The 18,315-nt window shown below is 37.3% G+C and overlaps 2 protein-coding genes across 2 annotated transcripts; one reads left to right on the plus strand and one right to left on the minus strand.

The window, feature by feature from the left end:
* Window positions 1-697: 697 nt before the first annotated feature.
* On the plus strand, window positions 698-1,504 carry LOC133288056 (uncharacterized). Its single transcript, XM_061485753.1, has one exon. The coding sequence runs from the start codon at window positions 698-700 to the stop codon at window positions 1,502-1,504; it is 807 nt and encodes a 268-aa protein (XP_061341737.1).
* An 11,867-nt stretch (window positions 1,505-13,371) lies between these two features.
* On the minus strand, window positions 13,372-16,587 carry LOC133288057 (probable LRR receptor-like serine/threonine-protein kinase At3g47570). The gene is made up of 2 exons (XM_061485754.1): window positions 13,893-16,587; window positions 13,372-13,748 (listed from the first exon to the last, which is right to left on the minus strand). Exons 1-2 carry the CDS (start codon window positions 16,585-16,587, stop codon window positions 13,372-13,374), a joined length of 3,072 nt encoding a protein of 1,023 aa, XP_061341738.1.
* Between the last annotated feature and the right edge of the window lie 1,728 nt (window positions 16,588-18,315).

Here is an 18,315-nt window from a genome sequence, read left to right on the forward strand (position 1 = left end):
GGGAAGGAAACCAGCTGTATAACAATGGAGAAAACCGGGAGGAAGGAGGTGGCAAGAGCTTCCTCGACCATGGCGAGCGACTCTCGAGGCGAGGGCAAAGCTGCCAGACTCAACCCCGACAGAAGTGCTTTAGCCCAGCAAAAAGAGACAAAACCAGTGTCTTAGAGGATTAGGGACCAGGGGGTAGGAGCGCAGATGAAACATGTTAACGTGAAAGACCTTATGTTGACTTCGGAAGAGAAACGCGACCACTTACCCCAGAAAGGAAAATCCTCGGATGATGCTAAGCCCAGGAAAGGAGTTGCAGCTTTGAGCATGCAAAAAGGAGAACAAAAGGGACATATATCCGTGTAGAATTAGAGCAGAGGCTGTCAAGAGATGCTAGGGGACGTGGGGCCCAACGAGGATACCAGGAGTATCAAAAATATTTCTGTAGCAGGATCCTCAGTGTACGTGTCGAATGATGAGGGGGAAAAAATGGAGGAACAGACACCTGTCCCTACAACAAAACCCCCACATGCAGCTGAATCAATGAGGAGATTGAGTCAATCAAAACATGAAGAGGCCCGAATGGCTGATGAAGAAGGAATCACTGGGAACCCTAGACCTGCATGATGGGTTCTCGTGTGGGTTCCTCCTTTTTTCTTCTCATCTGGTTTCCCATGAATGTCTGCACATGGAATTGTAGGGGTGCTATATGGTAAAGAAATATGATATCAAAGTTCTTGTCCTTACTGAGGTACGCATAAGTGGCATGGTGGCTGTCAGAAAGATTAAACAAATAGGGTTTAGTGATCACCTAAAGCAAGATGCTAATGGGTTTTCCGGGGGAATTTGGGTCATATGGAATAAGAATGAAGCTGAATTATCATTACTGGCTACTCACAAACAATTTATTCACGTCAAAATTAAGTGGGCTGTGAATAAAATGGTGGAGTTGGCTACCTTCGTTTATGGTAGTCCTAGGAGAGCTGGCAGACGTCTCCTCTGGGAAGAATTAAATAATATCAGCCTCAGTGTTAACAAACTGTGGATCGTGTTGGGGGACTTCAATGCGGTGAGCCAGCATCATGAAAAGAAAGGGGGCAACGACGCCTGTCAGGGAAGCATGAGGGAGTTCAACGATTGCCTTGCGAGCTGCGATCTCTCGGATATTGGCTTTAAGGGGTCGTCCTTTACTTGGAAGCGTGGCAGACTTTTGGAGCGGCTGGATCGGGTTGTGTCTAATACGGATTGGGTGGGTTCATGTCCTCAGAGGTTTATTCTTCACCTCCCCTTCCTGTGTTCTGACCACAGACCACTTCTATTATGGGAAGGGAAACGCCACAGCCAAGGGAGAGCAAACCGCACCTTCAAGTTCCTTGCATCTTGGCTTCATTGTGATGGGTTTGATGACTTAGTCAAACGGTGCTGGCCCGATGAGACCAAATGGGATGTAGGTAGCACGACTTTCCAACATGAGGCCACGTTGTGGAACGATACAACTTTCGAAGAGAGCATGTGACATAAATATCGACTGCTTGCTCGTCTGCAGGGTATCGATGCGGAGATCAACTTGAACCAGAGTAGTGCTCTTGAAGGCTTATATAATAGCATGTGGTCGGAGCTTAACAACATCTACAAAAGAGAGGAGCTCAACTGGTTCTAGCGCTCTAGGAATAATTGGATTGTGGACTGGGATAGTAACACCAGGTTCTATCATGCTTCGACTGTGGTGTGACACGAGATGTCAAATTCGCGCAAATTAAAAATTAATTTTATTTAGGGTTCAGAAAATTTGCAGTAAAGTGAAAAACCCTAAGTCGTCTCTCAAGGAGTTTGCAAGGAAATTAATCGCTCAATTATGAAAATAAAAATAAAAATAAAATGAAACCAGATGAAAACGGAAACTAAATGAAACAAGAACTAAATAAAAATGGGAATCAAATACAACGAAAATCAAATAAATATGGGAACTAAATAAAAGAGAAACTAAGGAGAAACGGAAACTAAAGAAAATTGGAAACTAAAAAGGGGAACTTAATATGATTGTCAATTTAAACGGAAATAAATAAAAAATATAAAATAACAAAAGAGAATAATCAAATTAAAAGCAACCAACCCAAGAATTAGGATTCCAAGGATATCCATCATTGGACAAATAATTACCAAATCGTGATTGATCTCAATTGAATCAGAATCCTTATTTTCAATTGAGAACCCTCTTTAAGCGATCGCTTAGCTTTTGGTCGAATACGGCGGCGCGTCTACTCGAGCAATCGCGGAGTATCAACCCGTTCGACTTGAGTTCATTGGGTTAATCAACCTAACCATTAAATCTAATGGTTAATCTCTTTCCTAAGAACGCAATCGCGTATCTCAGATTGAACAACACAATCGCGCGATGCTAAACCGAGTTGGAAAGAGAAACGTATTTGGTTCAAAATGAGGCGCAGGTCCTCAAGATTCAACCATGGAATCCTCAACCCTTGGGTTGATTAAAGAAAAGAGGAGAGAAAAGAGACGAAAATTCTATTAATTTCAAAACTGTATAATTCAAACTCAAACGAATGATTCTCCACAAGGCCCCTACTCTCGCCCTTTTAACCCCTAATCAAGCTGGGCTTCAGGCTCTACAAATCCAACCCAAAATAAAAGGAAACAAAACAGAAATAATGGCTCTGGGCCTCATGTACATTGGGTTCAAAATTATAACTTAAGTCCAAAGGTCAAAATAAATTTGCAACAAAACACGTCCATCTTGGGCTCAGGTTTAGACCATTTTCCCGTCCGAATTGGGCTTTAGTAGATGAAATAGCGATTGTAGCCCTGTCTATTAGCTGCAAAAAGAAACAATAATGGAGTCAATCTGATATCTGTAGAGTGAGATATGGTCAAAATACGAAAGTAGTATAAATCTGGAAAATTATGTCGAAAATCAATTAAACCCAATTAAAATCTAGAATTCTGATTTGACCCAAAAGACCTTTATTTAATTCAAATAAATCATAAAAATACCACCCAAGAGTAATAAATAAGTGTAACAAAATATGTGTTATCACGGTGCGGAGGAGAAACAACAAAATTCTGGCTCTAAAGTATGAGGAGGACCGATGGGTTACAGAACCAGACAACCAGAAAGTTATGGTTACAAGGTACTTTGAAAGGCTCTACACGGATGAAGGAGTTCAGATGGCCACATTCCCTTTTCAAGAGCGGTTTCCGAAAGTCACTAGCATATCTTTTTCCCATTTGAACTAGAGTCCCTCGGCGGAGGAGATTAGGAGCGTGCTGTTTACTATGAATGGGTTCAAGGCCCCAGGCCCTGATGGTCTCCATGCAGTTTTCTTCCATACTCAATGGTCTGTCACGGGGGATTCAGTTACTAAGCTTGTTCAGGAGATCTTTCAGAACCCGCGGCAAATTAGGCAGTTGAACAAGTCCCTTATCTTCCTGATACCGAAGGTAGATAACCTAGAATCCATTAAGCAACTTCGACCCATTAGCTTGTGCAATGTGATTTTTAAGGCTATATAAAAAATTCTTGCTAATAGGCTGAGACCTCATATGGACTCCCTTATCATGCCTAATTAGTGTAGTTTTATAAAGGAAAGGCATAGTACTGACAACATCATCATAGCTCAGGAGATCTTTCACTCCATGAAAATTAAAAAAAGAAAAGTGGGTTGGATGGCTATAAAAGTGGACCTCGAAAAGGCGTACGATAGAGTGAATTGGTGCTTCTTACGCCACACCCTTGAAGAAGCCGGTGTTCAAGAGGGAGCTATTGACCTGATTATGGAAAGAGTCACCACAGCTTCCATGAGCGTGTTATGGGAAGGTAACAGTACTGAGGATTTCATTCCAAGAAGAGGGATAAGACAGGGTGACCCCTTGTCTCCCTATTTGTTTGTACTTTGCATGGAGAGGTTAGCTCATCTGATTCTTGAGGCTACTGACACGAAGAGATGGAGACCAGTGAAATTAAGAAGGGATGACCCCCCTATAACCCATCTTTTTTTCGGCGATGACTTGTTACTCTTCGCTGAGGCTACCGTTGATCAGACGAAGCTTATCAAGGACATATTGAAGTGTTTTGGGGACTCATCTGGTTAAAAAATTAGCAAAGAAAAAACTAGGATCTATTTTTCCAGAAATGTGAACCACCATAGAGCTGGGGAGATTACTCAAGCCATGGATTTCTCCATTGCTTCGGATATAGGTAAGTACCTTGGGATACCTCTATTTAATGATAGAGTGGGACCCTCATCCTTTAAATATATCCTTGGGAGAATTGACAAGAGGCTCAGTAACTGGAAGAAAAACTTCCTGTCCTTTGCGAGGAGGTCCACCTTGGTTCAATCTGTTATATCAGCCACACCCTCTTACACCATGCAATCGTTCTACCTCCCTCCGGGTACTTGCGCTAGTATTGAGCGTAAGGCTAGAGACTTCCTATGGGGTTCCACCCCCAGTAAAAGGAAGGTGCATCTGGTGGCGTGGGAGAAAATCTGCCAACCCAAAAGGAATGGAGGCGTTGGGTTAAAAAGAATGAAAGAAACTAACAAGGCTTTCATTATGAAGTTGGGGCATGGCCTGCTCATGAAGAAGGAAGCTCGATGGGCTCAAGTCTTGAGGAACAAATATCAGGTTGAAGATAGGCTGATTCCCTCACTTAAATCATATGCGCAAGTATCCAACTTCTGGAGAGGTATTATGCAGATGTGGCCGAAAATTGTCCAAGGTTCTAGAGTGCAACTGGGATATGGTACAAATACCAGCTTCTGGAGGGACAACTGGCTTGCCAATAATACAAAGGTGCAGAATAAAGAAGGAGCATCTCTTCCGGAAGAGAGCGAGTCTTGGTCTGTCAATATGTTGGTTGATTTGGGTGGGAAGTGGAATTGGAGTATATTGAATCAGGTGGTGACCCCACAGACCTGTGACTTAATAGCTAATATCATGCCTCCTAGGCAAGATAACGGCTCTGACCTGGTTACATGGGGACTGACCAATGATGGTATTTTCACCATAAAATTTGCCTATGTGATGCTTACTGATGATGTTGGGGGCGTTGGTGTGGAGAATTGGGATGTGGGGTGGTCCTGGAAGGGGCCAAAAAAAATACAAGCTTTCCTCTGGATGGCCTATAAGAATGCTCTGCTGACCAATTCTAACCGCCTTGCGAGACACCTATCAAATATCAGTACTTGTCAAAGGTACAATGAGGCTAGCGAGGATATCCTACACGTGCTCAGGGATTGCAGCTGGAGTCGGGTGTTGTGGGCTGCTATTATGCTGTTGAACAAGACGAGGGAGTTTTTTAAATTGTCCCCTCCAGGTCTGGTTAGCTAACAACACTAAAAGCACTGAGGAAGTTCAGAATCACCAGTGATGGCGCTTATTTGGGGTGCTGTGCTGGCTTATCTGGAAAGCGAGGAACAACCTTGTGTTTTAAAATAAACCCTCCTATCAGCTCTCTATGATTCGAGGAGCGAGAGTTTTTGTGGATCACATTACAGAAGCGTACAATATGAGAGTTGCCCATGGCCTTCAGACGCGGTTAAAAGAGGAAAGGTTCATATGTTGGGAATTCCCAGAAGTAGGATGGTACAAAATCAATGTTGATGGGTCTAGTTGCAATGGTGGTTGGAAGTCGAGCTGTGGAGGAGTGCTCAAGAACGATTCTGGCAGGTGTTTCTATGGTTTCTGCCGTAATCTTGGAGCTGGATTTTCTACAAGGGCTAAGTTATGGGGCTTCCTAATGGGGATAGAGCTTGCATGGGATGCAGGGCCCAGGCAGCTGTGGATAGAAGGGGACTCCAAAGTGGCAGTGGACCTGATCAACAAAGGGTGTGGTTTGCAGCACCCCTTGGTCTCGATTGTCAACAGAATTCATCAGTTTTTAGGAAGGCAGTGGGTTACGAGGGTTAGCCATGTTTTTAGAGAAGGAAATATGGTTGCTGACAAGCTAGCAACAATGGGTCACTATTACCCAGATTGGGACCTGCATGAGCCCCCGCAAATGTGTAACGTCCTTTTGAGAAGGGATCTGATGGGGATTTTAAGCCCCGTAATTTGTAATGTTGTTTAATTAATTCCAATAGTTTTCAAAAAAAAAAAAAATTCATAAAGTTGTGCCACATTTTTCTTAAATGTGGTTAAATATTATGGTTACAAATTATTTTTCTTGTAGTGATATATATATAAAGTAATATAAAATGAAAAATATAATAAAAAATTATGAAGGTCTAAAACCTGCCGCAAACTATATTATTTATTGGAGGTTTCTTTGACCTACACTAAATAACCTCCACTAATCACCTATTTTTGTAGTGAGCAATTCATTTTTTATTTCTTCTACATTAATTGAGTTCATTATATACCAAGTATAAGAGTTACAAATCAATCATAAATCAAGCTACAAATCAATCATAAATCAAGCTACAAATTATAAATAATCAGGAAATTAAAACTCCTAAAATCTCTCGACATAATTCCTACAATCTCTCTATGTAACAGATTCCCTTTAATTGCTACATAAATTGGTCAATCAAATCAGAAATTAAATCTTTTCAATTATAAAAAATATACAACTCAACACTCCCCCTCAAGTTGGAGCATAGATGTCAATCATGTTCATCTTGTCAATTGCACCTTGAAAAACTCTTCTGGAAACAACTTTAGTAAGTATATCAGCTAATTGATCTCCAGACTTAACAAATGGGAACTGTATAATTTTCTGATCTAGCTTCTCCTTGATAAAATGTCGGTCAATCTCCACATGTTTGGTTCGGTCATGCTGCACAGGATTATTTGCTATTTCAATGGCAGCCTTGTTATCATAGTGGAGATTCATTGGTTTGTCATAACAAATTCCCAAATCTTTTAATACATTGTTGACCCACAATAGCTCATATACTCCTTGAGCCATGCCTCGAAATTCAGCTTTTGCACTTAATCTTGATACTACTTCCTGTTTCTTGTTTTTCCAAGCAACTAAATTACCTTCCACAAAGGTGAAATAGCCTGATGTGGTTTTATCTCCATCCCAATCAGAGTCAATGTAACCTTCAACACCTATAACATTATTTTTTGAGAAAAACAATCCTCGGCCAGGGGCACCCTTTAAGTACCTCAGAATTTGGTACATTGCATTCATATGATCTATGCTTGGTTTGTGCATAAAGCGACTTACAACACTTACGTCATATGCAATATCTGGCCTCGTATGAGACAAGTATATCAGTCTTCCAACCAACCTTTGGTACTGACTAATATTTGCTGGCTTTTGATCTGAAATATTCCAAGCACATGATTCATCTCAATCGGTGTTTCTGTTGGCTTACACGTGAGCATTCCAGTCTCAATGAGGAGATCTAGTACATATTTCCTTTGTGAAAGGTAAATACCTTGTTTTGATCTTGCTATCTCAATTTCCAAGAAGTATTTCAAGTCTCCTAGGTCTTTCATTTCGAATTCACTTGCTAGTTGCTTTTGCAGAAGTTTCATCTCATATATGTCATCTCCTGTCAGGACCATGTCATCTACATAGACAATCAATATGGTCACTATTCCTTCCTCGTGTTTAATGAACAAGGTGTGGTCAGCATTGCTTTGTTTATATCTGAATCTCCTCATTGCAGAAGAAAATCTCCCAAACCATGCTCTAGGGGATTGTTTAAGTTCATATAAGGCTTTCTTCAGTTTACAAATTTTATTCTCACTAAAAGAACTTTGTTTGACACCTGGTCGTATCTTTATATACACCTCATCTTCGAGGTCTCCATTTAAGAATGCATTTTTGACATCAAATTGTCGCAGTGGCCAATTTTTATTTGCAGCTATGGACATAATTATCCGAATTGTATTGAGTTTAGCTACTGGTGCAAAGGTTTCTTGGTAGTCTACTCCATACTTTTGCGAGTATCTTTATTCCACCACTCTAGCTTTGTACCTGTCAATGCTTTCATCTGCCTTTAGCTTTACCGTAAACACCCACTTACATCTAATGGTTCTTTTACCATCTAGTAAGGGAACGAGTTCCCAAGTAGAGTTCTTTTGCAAGGCCTCTGTTTCATCATTCATTGCCTTTTTCCAATTCGGATCCTTCAATGCATCCTGCACATTACTAGGGACAGATATACTAGACAATTGATCAACAATAAGAGCATATAACTCAGACATTTTGTGATTAGACACAAAGTTACTAATAGGATATTTAGCTTTAGCATTGGGGTCAAGTTCATACAGTTCCTTTGGGACACCCTTATTGATCCTAAGTGATTTTCTGAGAGTTATGTCACCTGAATCAATCATGGTTGCAATAGGAATATTAGGAAACACAATGACACTTTCAGTGGGTAGGTTATCATTCTGAAAGATATTTTCTTCAAGAGGAGTAGGATTAAAAATTACCTTTGTTAGGTTATGGTAGTCCCGACGAGATCCTTCAGTTTCTGGTGTTAAGCAAGGTATTTCTGCTATTACAGGAGAGTCAGAGTGTAAGACTTCAACATTCTCCACACTTGTATGTGTTGCTTCACTTTCCCCTCCATTCAAGGTGGCTAATTGGTCTTGCTCTTCATAGTAACTCTCCCCCTAAAGAGGAGACCCAGAAACTCCCCCTTAATAATTAGGTTCAAATTTCCAAAAAGAGACATCTAGAGTGATATGTACTTTTTGTTGTTAGGGATCATAACATCGGTATCTTTTCTGAACATTAGAGTAACAAACAAACACACATCTTTTAGCACATGAATCTAGCTTGTTACGCAGTACTTTGGGAATATGGACATAAACAGTGCAGCCCAACACACGAGGCTCAAGATTGGGAATGTGGTGTTAAGCGAGACAAACTTTATTATCTGGATGTTACTGGAAAGAGACAAAATAAATTGGGAGAGGTCAATCATGCTAGGAGTGAAGATAAGTGTTGCGATTTTGGCAAGTATATCGATGGTTTCAAGTAATAGAGTTGTGAGAAAGATTATTGTCCCACGAGGATTGAAGTGCCAAGTACTATTATAACTATTCACTTTAATTTGAACAATTCGATTTGGTTGTTGATAATAATTTTTGAATTAAAATAAAATGGAAAATAATTGTAAAGAAAAACAATAAAAAACATGCAAGAATGATTTAGGAATTATAATAAAGAACTGTAGTCAGGGTACACTTCACCTTTAATCTCCCCTTATTGATCTAAATTAATTCTTATAATCAATTATCTCAATAGTTCAGACAGTTCATCTTCTTTAAATTAATTTGCTAAACCCTAATATCTTAGTGCATTTAACCCTTCAACACAATTAGAATTCTAATGTCTTAGTAATTCTTCTTGAATTAAACATTAAGTTCAAAGAATTAAGAAGTTTACAACTCATACAAGCATATGTCTAGATCATGCATAAATTGTTATTTTACCTCAGTCAGAATAAAATCTCAATATGTCTATTGTGAGTTATAACCCTCAAAGCCCTATAAGATTGATCAGATCTAATAAGGATATAGAATTTTCATTCAAGGTAAAATAAAACTGATTGAATTAAAAGAACTATGAAAATAATTCAAATGCCAAAGGGGTTCACATCAGATCCATGAACCTAACTACAAAAGAAAACTAGTCAGACATATTCATGTCTGACTTAAATAAAATAAAGAAATAGAAGAATATCAAGAAGATGAGGAAGAAGAAGAAGAATCAATAGTTGGTCAATTTCTTCACGCTTCCTTCTCTCTGATTCATCCACCTCAGCAAGAAATTCCAGAACTCTCAATTGTTGCTTTCTAGTTCTCTCTATTCTCCTTGCCGTCAAAAGATACTCAATTAGGTTTCCTTTGCTCTATTTATAATATGTAAGAAATCTCCACAAAATCTGCCAAGGAATCTTTCTTTAATTCAGCCATATGCTCCTAGTGCTAGTTCCACGCTAGAGGCTCGGTGAAACAATATTAAATTTAAGCTCTGGCATTGTTTGCATGATACCCGCGCTAGTGGCGCGGATGAATTATGTTGTGCTAGCACCCTTAGCATGGTACTCGCGCTAGAGGTGAGGTGAAACACGAACTTAAATCTAATCTGGCGCCATTATCGCACTATTGGCACAGAGGAAATGGAATATCGTTTTATCTTGCTCTTGTGAATTATTCTCTTTTCCAATGCAAATTCCTACAAAACACAAGATTTTCAGTGAGTATGTTTGAGCATGATTTATCAACTTTTTTACTAATGTGAGCTCTTTTTACTTCAATTAGATTAAATCATTGCTCTTTTAAGCTTTGAAAATATTATATGCTGGAGGCATATCAATAAAGGCTTAGGAAACAATTTGACTTTGGCATAAAAGACTAGGACATCTCTATTTTGCCTATTTGAAAAAATTACATCCAAGATTGTTTTCTAGTTTGAATATTGATGATTTTCATTGTAACACATGTGAACTAGCAAAAAGCCATCATATTTCCTATTCTCCTAATAGTAATAAAAGTTCAATTCCTTTTGAAGTTGTTCACTCGGATGTTTGGGGACTAGCTGGTGTCTCTTCCCTATCTAAAGCTCTTATACCATGTTACAAATCAAGGAACTCTATAGAATAGTAATTCATTTTTTATTTCTTTTACATCAATATAGATCATTATATACAAAGTATTAGAGTTACAAATCAGTCATAAAACAAGGAATTCCTTGTTTTATGACTGATTTGTAACTCTAATACTTTGTATATAAAATTACAAATAATCAGGAAATTAAACCTCCAAAAATCTCTCCACATAATTCCTACGATCTCTCCATGTAATGGATTCCCTTTAATTGCTACATAAATTGGTCAATCAAATCAGAAATTGAATTTTTCCAATTATAAAAAATATACAACTCAACACTTATACTTGGCCAAGAAAAGAATTGAAGAATTGTATTACATGAAATTGGTTATGCTGGTTGTGTTTTGTCTTAAATAACAACGATTTTTTTTTTTTGATAACTTTAAAGGGCGAAGCCCCAAACAAAAACAAACAAACAACCAGAAACAAAAAATAACTATCCAGGGTCTATATCCCTACAAGAGGAGATTCCCTGAAGATCGTGATCAAATAACTGAGCAAGGTGAAACGGCATAACTCTATGACTCCAGAATCCAGTATCTTTGTGAAGAGCAGACTTGGCTAACCAATCAGCAAAGGAATTAGCTTCTCTTGGAATATGAGAAAGCGTTACCTCCCAATCCTGACCGATGAGTGCTTGTATCTTAGCCACTATACGAGGCTGACAAGCTGCATTGCAATCAGCAAGCAAAGAGAATACTTCAGAAGCATCTCCTTCTAGTTCCACCTTCTTAAATCCCAGTTGCCAAAACAATTCCAGACCTTTTAGAGTTCCCCAAAGCTCCGCCATTAAAGGAGTGCAAGCACCAATATGATACTCAAAGCCTCCCAACCAAGAGCCATCATCAGATCTGATAATCTCACCACAAGCAGCCACCTCAGTATTCCTTTCAACTGCCCCATCAATATTAATCTTCACCCAATTTAACCTTGGAGGTTTCCATAAACTCATACGAGTTGGATGAATGCTAGTAGTAGCCATAGCCTTCCTACCCATGCAGTTACGAACTTCCTCTATATACATAGCAATTATGTGCGTTCCATGGGTTGGATGCTTGAAGTTAGTATCATGGACACTTTTGTTCCTCCATCCCCAAATGAACCAACAAGAGATAAAAAAGACATCACGCCAATCATCTGAATTACTTTGATTCCAAGCTTTTGAGATATTATTTTCAACCCAATCTCTAAGATCCAAGCTGTAGAATAAGCTTTGCCGATTACCTGAAACCAGAGAATTCCAAACACTTCTAGCATGCTTACAATCTCTTAGAACATGGAGGTTTGTTTCCAACTCACCAGGACATATTTTACAATGACCAGATTCCCCACTCCATCTAGATGTGCGGTCTTTAGTAAGAAGGCGGCCATGCATTATGATCCACATACAAGATTTAACACGTTGAGGCCCATGCCATTTCCATATAGTAGTCCAAGAATTTTTCAACGGCATGAGAGGGAAACCAAGCATGTTATAATACGCGGTTTTAACTAAAGAGCAGCCAACCTTTTGATTTCTCCAAATAATGCGGTCATTTCCATCCGATGCGCTAGGAATGAGAGCAGCTTGGATCCTTGCAACAGCTTGATCATTGAGATTTATTTATTCATCATGGGTTTTGTAACATGATATAAAGTTTTTTTTTTTTTTTTTTTTGATAACAATAAAGTTATTTTCATTCTTTTGAATTTTGGTATAAAAAAATACAGAAAAGAGAGAGAAACAAAATTTTCAAAGTTTGCAAGTAATAATTAGAAACACTTTTATTTTATTTCCTATAATAAGAGAAATATTTTTTTCCTTATAACGTGCATGAATGCTATTTCTATAAACTGAATTATGTTTAGTCATCATTTTGATCATAATTATTATATAGACAACCTTACGTTATTTTATTAATTTTTATTTATTTATTTTTTTGATATCAGACCTTACGTTATTTTATTCAAATGTGACAATTGATGTTTGATCTTTATGGGTAGTTAATTCATGATAGGAATTTTTTTATTTTATAGTTCTTTATTGCTGTATTGCAAGAGATAAATATATCATAATTTCATAATCTATTTAATCATTTTTTCAAAAACACTATTGTCTTAAATTTAGGATAAAGTCAATTATCATTTATTTGACAATTAAAAGTTGCGATCATATTTTAAGAATCTAAATTGTAATAAAATATTATTTACTCATCATGCACAAGATCGAATACATATAAATTTTAAATGTAATAAGAATAAATTATAGATTTTTTTCTTTGTTATTTTTAATCCTATTGGATAAATGGTTGCTATCGAATTTAGGGCTAACGATGTTTACGGAGGAGACAACTATAAGTAGCGTCATATCACTATGCATGATGAGAGGTAGAGAGTCAAAGGAAGTGGCGTGTATGCACAATAATAATAAGAGGATATGCGATGAAACCTCTTTTTTATAGAGGGTTTGGTACGTTGAAATAGGTTCGGGCCGAACCATATGTCCAATTTGAAAGCCTATTGTGCCGGTCCATAATGATTATTTTAAAATTAAAAGTTAACAAATTAAATAATTTAAATCTGTAACTTATTGCATATATATATATTGTGCTCAATTATAATTTAAACACACATTAAATCTTTAAATAATAATACAAACACATTAAAACTTACATAAGGATAAAATAGAGTATTGAAAGGGCCATTAACTAGATTACAAAAAGACAAAGTGAAGAGGGAAAGAAAATAAAACATTTGTAAGCATTATCTGGTAGCAATAACATAATGACACAATGCAACTTGCCTCCACTAAGTCCTAGAAGGGAAGAAACTTTTGATCAGATTAAGCTCCCTAATGACATCAATCATACTCATTCTTTCTTTTGGTGATTCCATTGAACAAGCAAGCGCAGTCCTAAATAGAGAAAATAAACATCTCTCTACATTAGGATGCATAAGACCAAGTTTCTCTTTGCTAGTTCCCTGTTCTAATTCGTAGGGGAGAATAGTCGGGTCCACAATCTGCAAAAGGTGATTTGAAATTGAAATTTCTACATAATTGTGGAGAGTATGACCATCCTGAAACATTTCTTCTGCCGGTCTTCTTCCGGTTAACATTTCTAAAATTAAAATTCCGAAACTATACATATCACCTTCAATTGACACTGCAAAACCCATTCCGTACTCTGAAATGTAATTCAAATTAGTTAATTTCATTAAAGTTATCATCAAAACAATAACCCAAAAGAAAATAAAAAGGTTAAAAAAACAAGAGCTAAAACTTGAAACTAAAAGATTTCACAACTTAAACACACAATATCATGTTATACCTGGAGGAGTATAACCAATGGTCCCCTTTATTCCAACTGTGCTGCTTTGAGAGAGAGAGACTCCAACACTTGAGAGCAATCTTGCTAGGCCAAAATCACTCACGTGAGCTACCATACAATCATCAAGAAGAACGTTGCTAGGCTTCAAATCACAATGAATGATAGTTTGCTCACATTCGTAGTGAAGATAATGAAATGCTGAAGCAACATCAGTAATAATAGTTAACCTCTCCTCAAGGTTCAATGATCTATGTTGATCTGCAATATCTGCTGCTGGATGCAACCAACTTTCTAAGCTTCCATTTGTCATGTACTCAAAAACAAGAGCTTTAAATTCTTGACCTTTGAAATTTATGCTAGAACAACATGTTAAAACCTTAACCAGATTTCGGTGCCTAATATTTTTGAGTGCATTGCATTCAACAATGAAACTCTTGTGAGCTTCTTTCTTTTGAAGATTTAGGACTTTTACAGCAACAACTGTGTCTTCGGGCTCAATAGTTCCTTTGTACACAGAGGCAAAACTTCCAGATCCTATCAAGTTTCTTGTTGAAAACCCATCAGTTCCACGCTGTAGGTTTTGGTATGAAACCTTGGCCAACTGGTCGATTGTTGATGAATCAGAAGATGATTTATTGCTTTTTTTTCTCATCCAGTAGAAAGTGAGAATGAATGACAATATGAGAAGAAAAGCAACTATACTAACTATTGCTGCTATCAACTTGAAATTATGGTGTTTTGCATGTTGGTCACCTTTGACAGGGCATGGCGGTAGATGCAGCTCTGAAACACCTCCACAAAGATTGTTGTTTCCAGTCACTGCTAACTCACTTGCGTTTCGAAAGACACCTTTTGTTGGTACCTCACCATCCAACATGTTAAATGATACATTTAAGTATTCTAGGAAAGCAATATTCTGCAAAACACCAGGAATTGATCCAGACAAGTGATTTCGTGATAGGTCTAAATGTCGAAGACCTTTTAGTGAAGCCAAAGAGGTTGGTATGATTCCATGGAAGGAATTCCCCTGCAAATAAAGGTACTCCATGCTTGAGCATTCTCCAATGGTTCCAGGAATATTACCAGATAGATGATTCTCAGAGACGCTTAGCACATCAATATTTTTCAATTGGCCCACTTCATCTGGTAGACTACCACTTAATGAGTTGTGTGACAGGTCTAGTAAACTTGTTAAAGAGGAAATAGTAAAAACCTCTAAGGGTATGGTTCCTTTAAGGTTGTTTTGTGAAAGGTCTAGATATTGTAACTTTTGGCAGTTTCGTATACTCAGAGGAATATTTCCTTCTAACAAATTTTGCTTTAAATCGAAATAATACAACAAACTAAGGTTTCCTATGATGGATGGTATATCTCCTGACAGCTTGTTTCCACCCAAATTTAAGCTTTGCATATTGTGAAACTTTCCAAAAGCAAATGGAATAATCCCTTCAAAAAGGTTATCTTCCATAGACAAGAGAGTTAAGCTAATTAGATTTCCTAATTCCATAGGAATTTTTCCTGATATTTGATTACCCCCAATATATAGATGACTGAGTTGGGAGGATAAATTGCCCAAGAAATTTGGCAAATGACCTCTAAACTTATTGGTGGCAATACCTAACAGTCTCAACTTACTACAATTTGTCAATGATTTTAACATCAAATCTGTAGTTAAATGGTCACCTAGATTGTTTACAGACAAATCTAGGAAATACAGTTCTCTCAGCTTCCCCATACTCGGAACTTTTCCAACAAAATGGTTTTGACCTATCGCAAATATTTGAAGGACAGAAGCATTTGCAATGGAAGTGGGGATTGGACCTGACATTTGATTCTCGCCAATTTCAAATACTTGGAGATTGGGAAGGGTGTTGAACATGTTGGGTGGAAGAGAGCCATTAAATTGATTCATTGTAGCTGAGATAAAAGTAAGAGATGACATATTGAAAAGACAAGAAGGAAATATACCAGACAGTTTGTTCACAGGCACTCCTATAATTGTCAAGTTTTTGAGGCGGCATATTTCTTGTGGAATATCTCCTTCTAAGTTATTATAAGCCACCGAGAAAACTGTTAGGGATGAAAGATTCCCTATGAAGGGCGGGACTCCTCCGGTTAAATTGTTGTTCCGAACAGCAAAAAATTGAAGTTTCCGAAGAGAGGCAATTTCAATTGGTATTTTGCCAATCAGATTGTTGCCAGATAAGTGTATCTCTTTGAGATTAGAGCAACTGGTCAAGTTTGTAGGAATTTCCCCAGTCAACGTGTTATTGATGAGAGAGAGATGTTGCAGTCGTAACAATCGACCCAACTCCTGTGGGATTTTTTCATAGAAGCTGTTGTTTGCGAGGTTGATGTTTCTAAGAAAAGAGAGATTGCCAACTTGTGGAGATATGAGTCCATGCAACTGATAGCCTTGTAGGTTCAACTCAGTAACTTTTTGATGCATGGGGCTGCATGTAATTCCATGCCAGTTGCAAAAGTGGGTAGAACTATTCCAAGAGACCAAGATTCCATATGGGTCATTGGATATTGATTCCTTGAATTTGAGCAATGCCAAGTGATCAGTTTCATTTCCTGATGCAGAGGCAGTTGTTTCTGGGCCAAACCAGAATGAATTCAAAGTAATTAAGAGAAGAAATAGGTGAAGGCATGTAGAGCAAAATGCAGGTAACGTGAGTGAAAAAGGCTTCATATTTTGGTTGAGGAGCAGGAGGCCACTAATCGTGTGTTTTCTTCTGCTTAATAGATATTTTGGAAATACAGAAGAGGCTTATTCCTTCCTTCTGTTACTCTGTGCATTTAAATACTTGAGGCAATAAAATCAACACATAATGTGACATCTTGAATTGCCACTACCAACAACAACAAAAAAACAAAAAGAGCAATCCATCTCAAGTCAATTGATCTATCTCGCTACCTAACACACAGGATTATTGTAGTCCAGAAAAGAATCGTGTGTGGACCAAAAAGCATGTGACATGGAGCCGAAAGCTAAACAAGCTTTTAAAATCTTCCATCAGTTCCAATGAAACTGTACATCTTGATTATCATTTTTTGTGTATTTTGGGTGGAAGACAAGACTGGTAAGGTTTACAGTTCATGATATTTGGACCAGCTATTGTTGTTATAGATAGATAATGTTAACAATGATTTGTAGTTTTCATTTTTCAAACAGAAGTTTGACAATATGCTGTTTTCTTGCAAGATAGATACGAATCCTCTTATATCTTATTTTTAAGTGCGCATTGGTCAACCTTTCTTGCATTTTTTTTTTTGGAGTTTTTTCTCTTATAGCAGTGTAGTGAAAATATTCTTCAGGAAAACATACTAAAATCTAGATGAGATTACGTACTTTAGGAATCTTGTTTTTGTAACACATCTTCATCTAATACTCATGTAAATTTCACCTAATGTATGTAGTACAGAAATTATCATGAAAATTGCTTATAAACTAGTTTCAAATCAAAATCAGAGGTTCCATCCCCTTCCAAGATTTGCGGCATTGAATGTACTTACCTGTGACTGTGAAGAGAAGAAAAAAGGGTAACAAAATTCAAAGTAAACGGTCCAATCAAAGTAACTTAATTTATTATAAAAGTTAAGTAGTTGAATGAATTAATCTGAAAATACATAAGAATTACTTTGTGACTAATGAATAAAACTTGGTCTTTTCTCCCTCTTCTGTCTTTGTCTCTAGCTTTTCTTATTAGACTGTAGTGATGCCCTGGTTTATACGTTGTCTACCAAGTGAAGTCAACGCTTGTCTGCTTCACCATCCATGACTAGTTTTTTTTGTATATTACCTTGGCAATCGTTTCTTTTGGGGGTGGAAGAACCGAAGATGAGGTTTTTTCCTAATGCTATGTGGACCAGCTGATATTGCTAAAATATGAAGTCATTTGTATGGAAAGTGAAAGGAATGAAAATTAAATTATCCTCTGTTTGGATGAAATCTGATAACTTATTTTTCATGTAACTTAATGGAGCATACTTATAAAACAACTAAGCGTGATGATCCAACTATACGAATAAGATATTTACGGAAGTGAAAGATGTTGAATCTTAGCACAAATACAAAACCAGAAGTGCTAGCTGTGAACAGAAATGTAAGTTATATTCAAACAAAAATTGATGTGGTACAAAAAGAAATTTAACTCAAAAAAAAAAAATCCTAAAATTATTTTTCTCGCTCTCTTAGGATATAAAATGGTAGAAAAGAGAAAATCTACGTTGTTTTTCGTTGATGTATGGCTAATCCCTATTCCGCTAGCAATAATCGCTTCCTCATCACAGATATAGTTTTTTAGTAACATGCTCCATATTCATTCTTTCTTTTTGTTATTTCACTGTCCAATCTTAAGCTACTTTTTTTTTTTTTTGGTGTGGAATCTTAAGCTACTTGTAAAAACAGCTAGGATAT

Source organism: Gastrolobium bilobum, unplaced genomic scaffold, assembly GCF_033153095.1.
Source record: "Gastrolobium bilobum isolate Gb01-03AN ecotype WA unplaced genomic scaffold, APGP_CSIRO_Gbil_v1 utg3205, whole genome shotgun sequence".
In the NCBI taxonomy this organism is placed as follows: domain Eukaryota; kingdom Viridiplantae; phylum Streptophyta; class Magnoliopsida; order Fabales; family Fabaceae; genus Gastrolobium; species Gastrolobium bilobum.

Coding starts and splice junctions, on each gene's coding strand:
- LOC133288056 (XM_061485753.1), top strand. CDS start 698: ATGGTAAAGAAATATGATATCAAAGTTCTTGTCCTTACTGAGGTACGC.
- LOC133288057 (XM_061485754.1), bottom strand. CDS start 16,587: ATGAAGCCTTTTTCACTCACGTTACCTGCATTTTGCTCTACATGCCTT. Junction 13,749..13,892: donor CATTGGTTATACTCCTCCAG/GTATAACATGAT, acceptor ATTACATTTCAG/AGTACGGAATGGGTTTTGCA.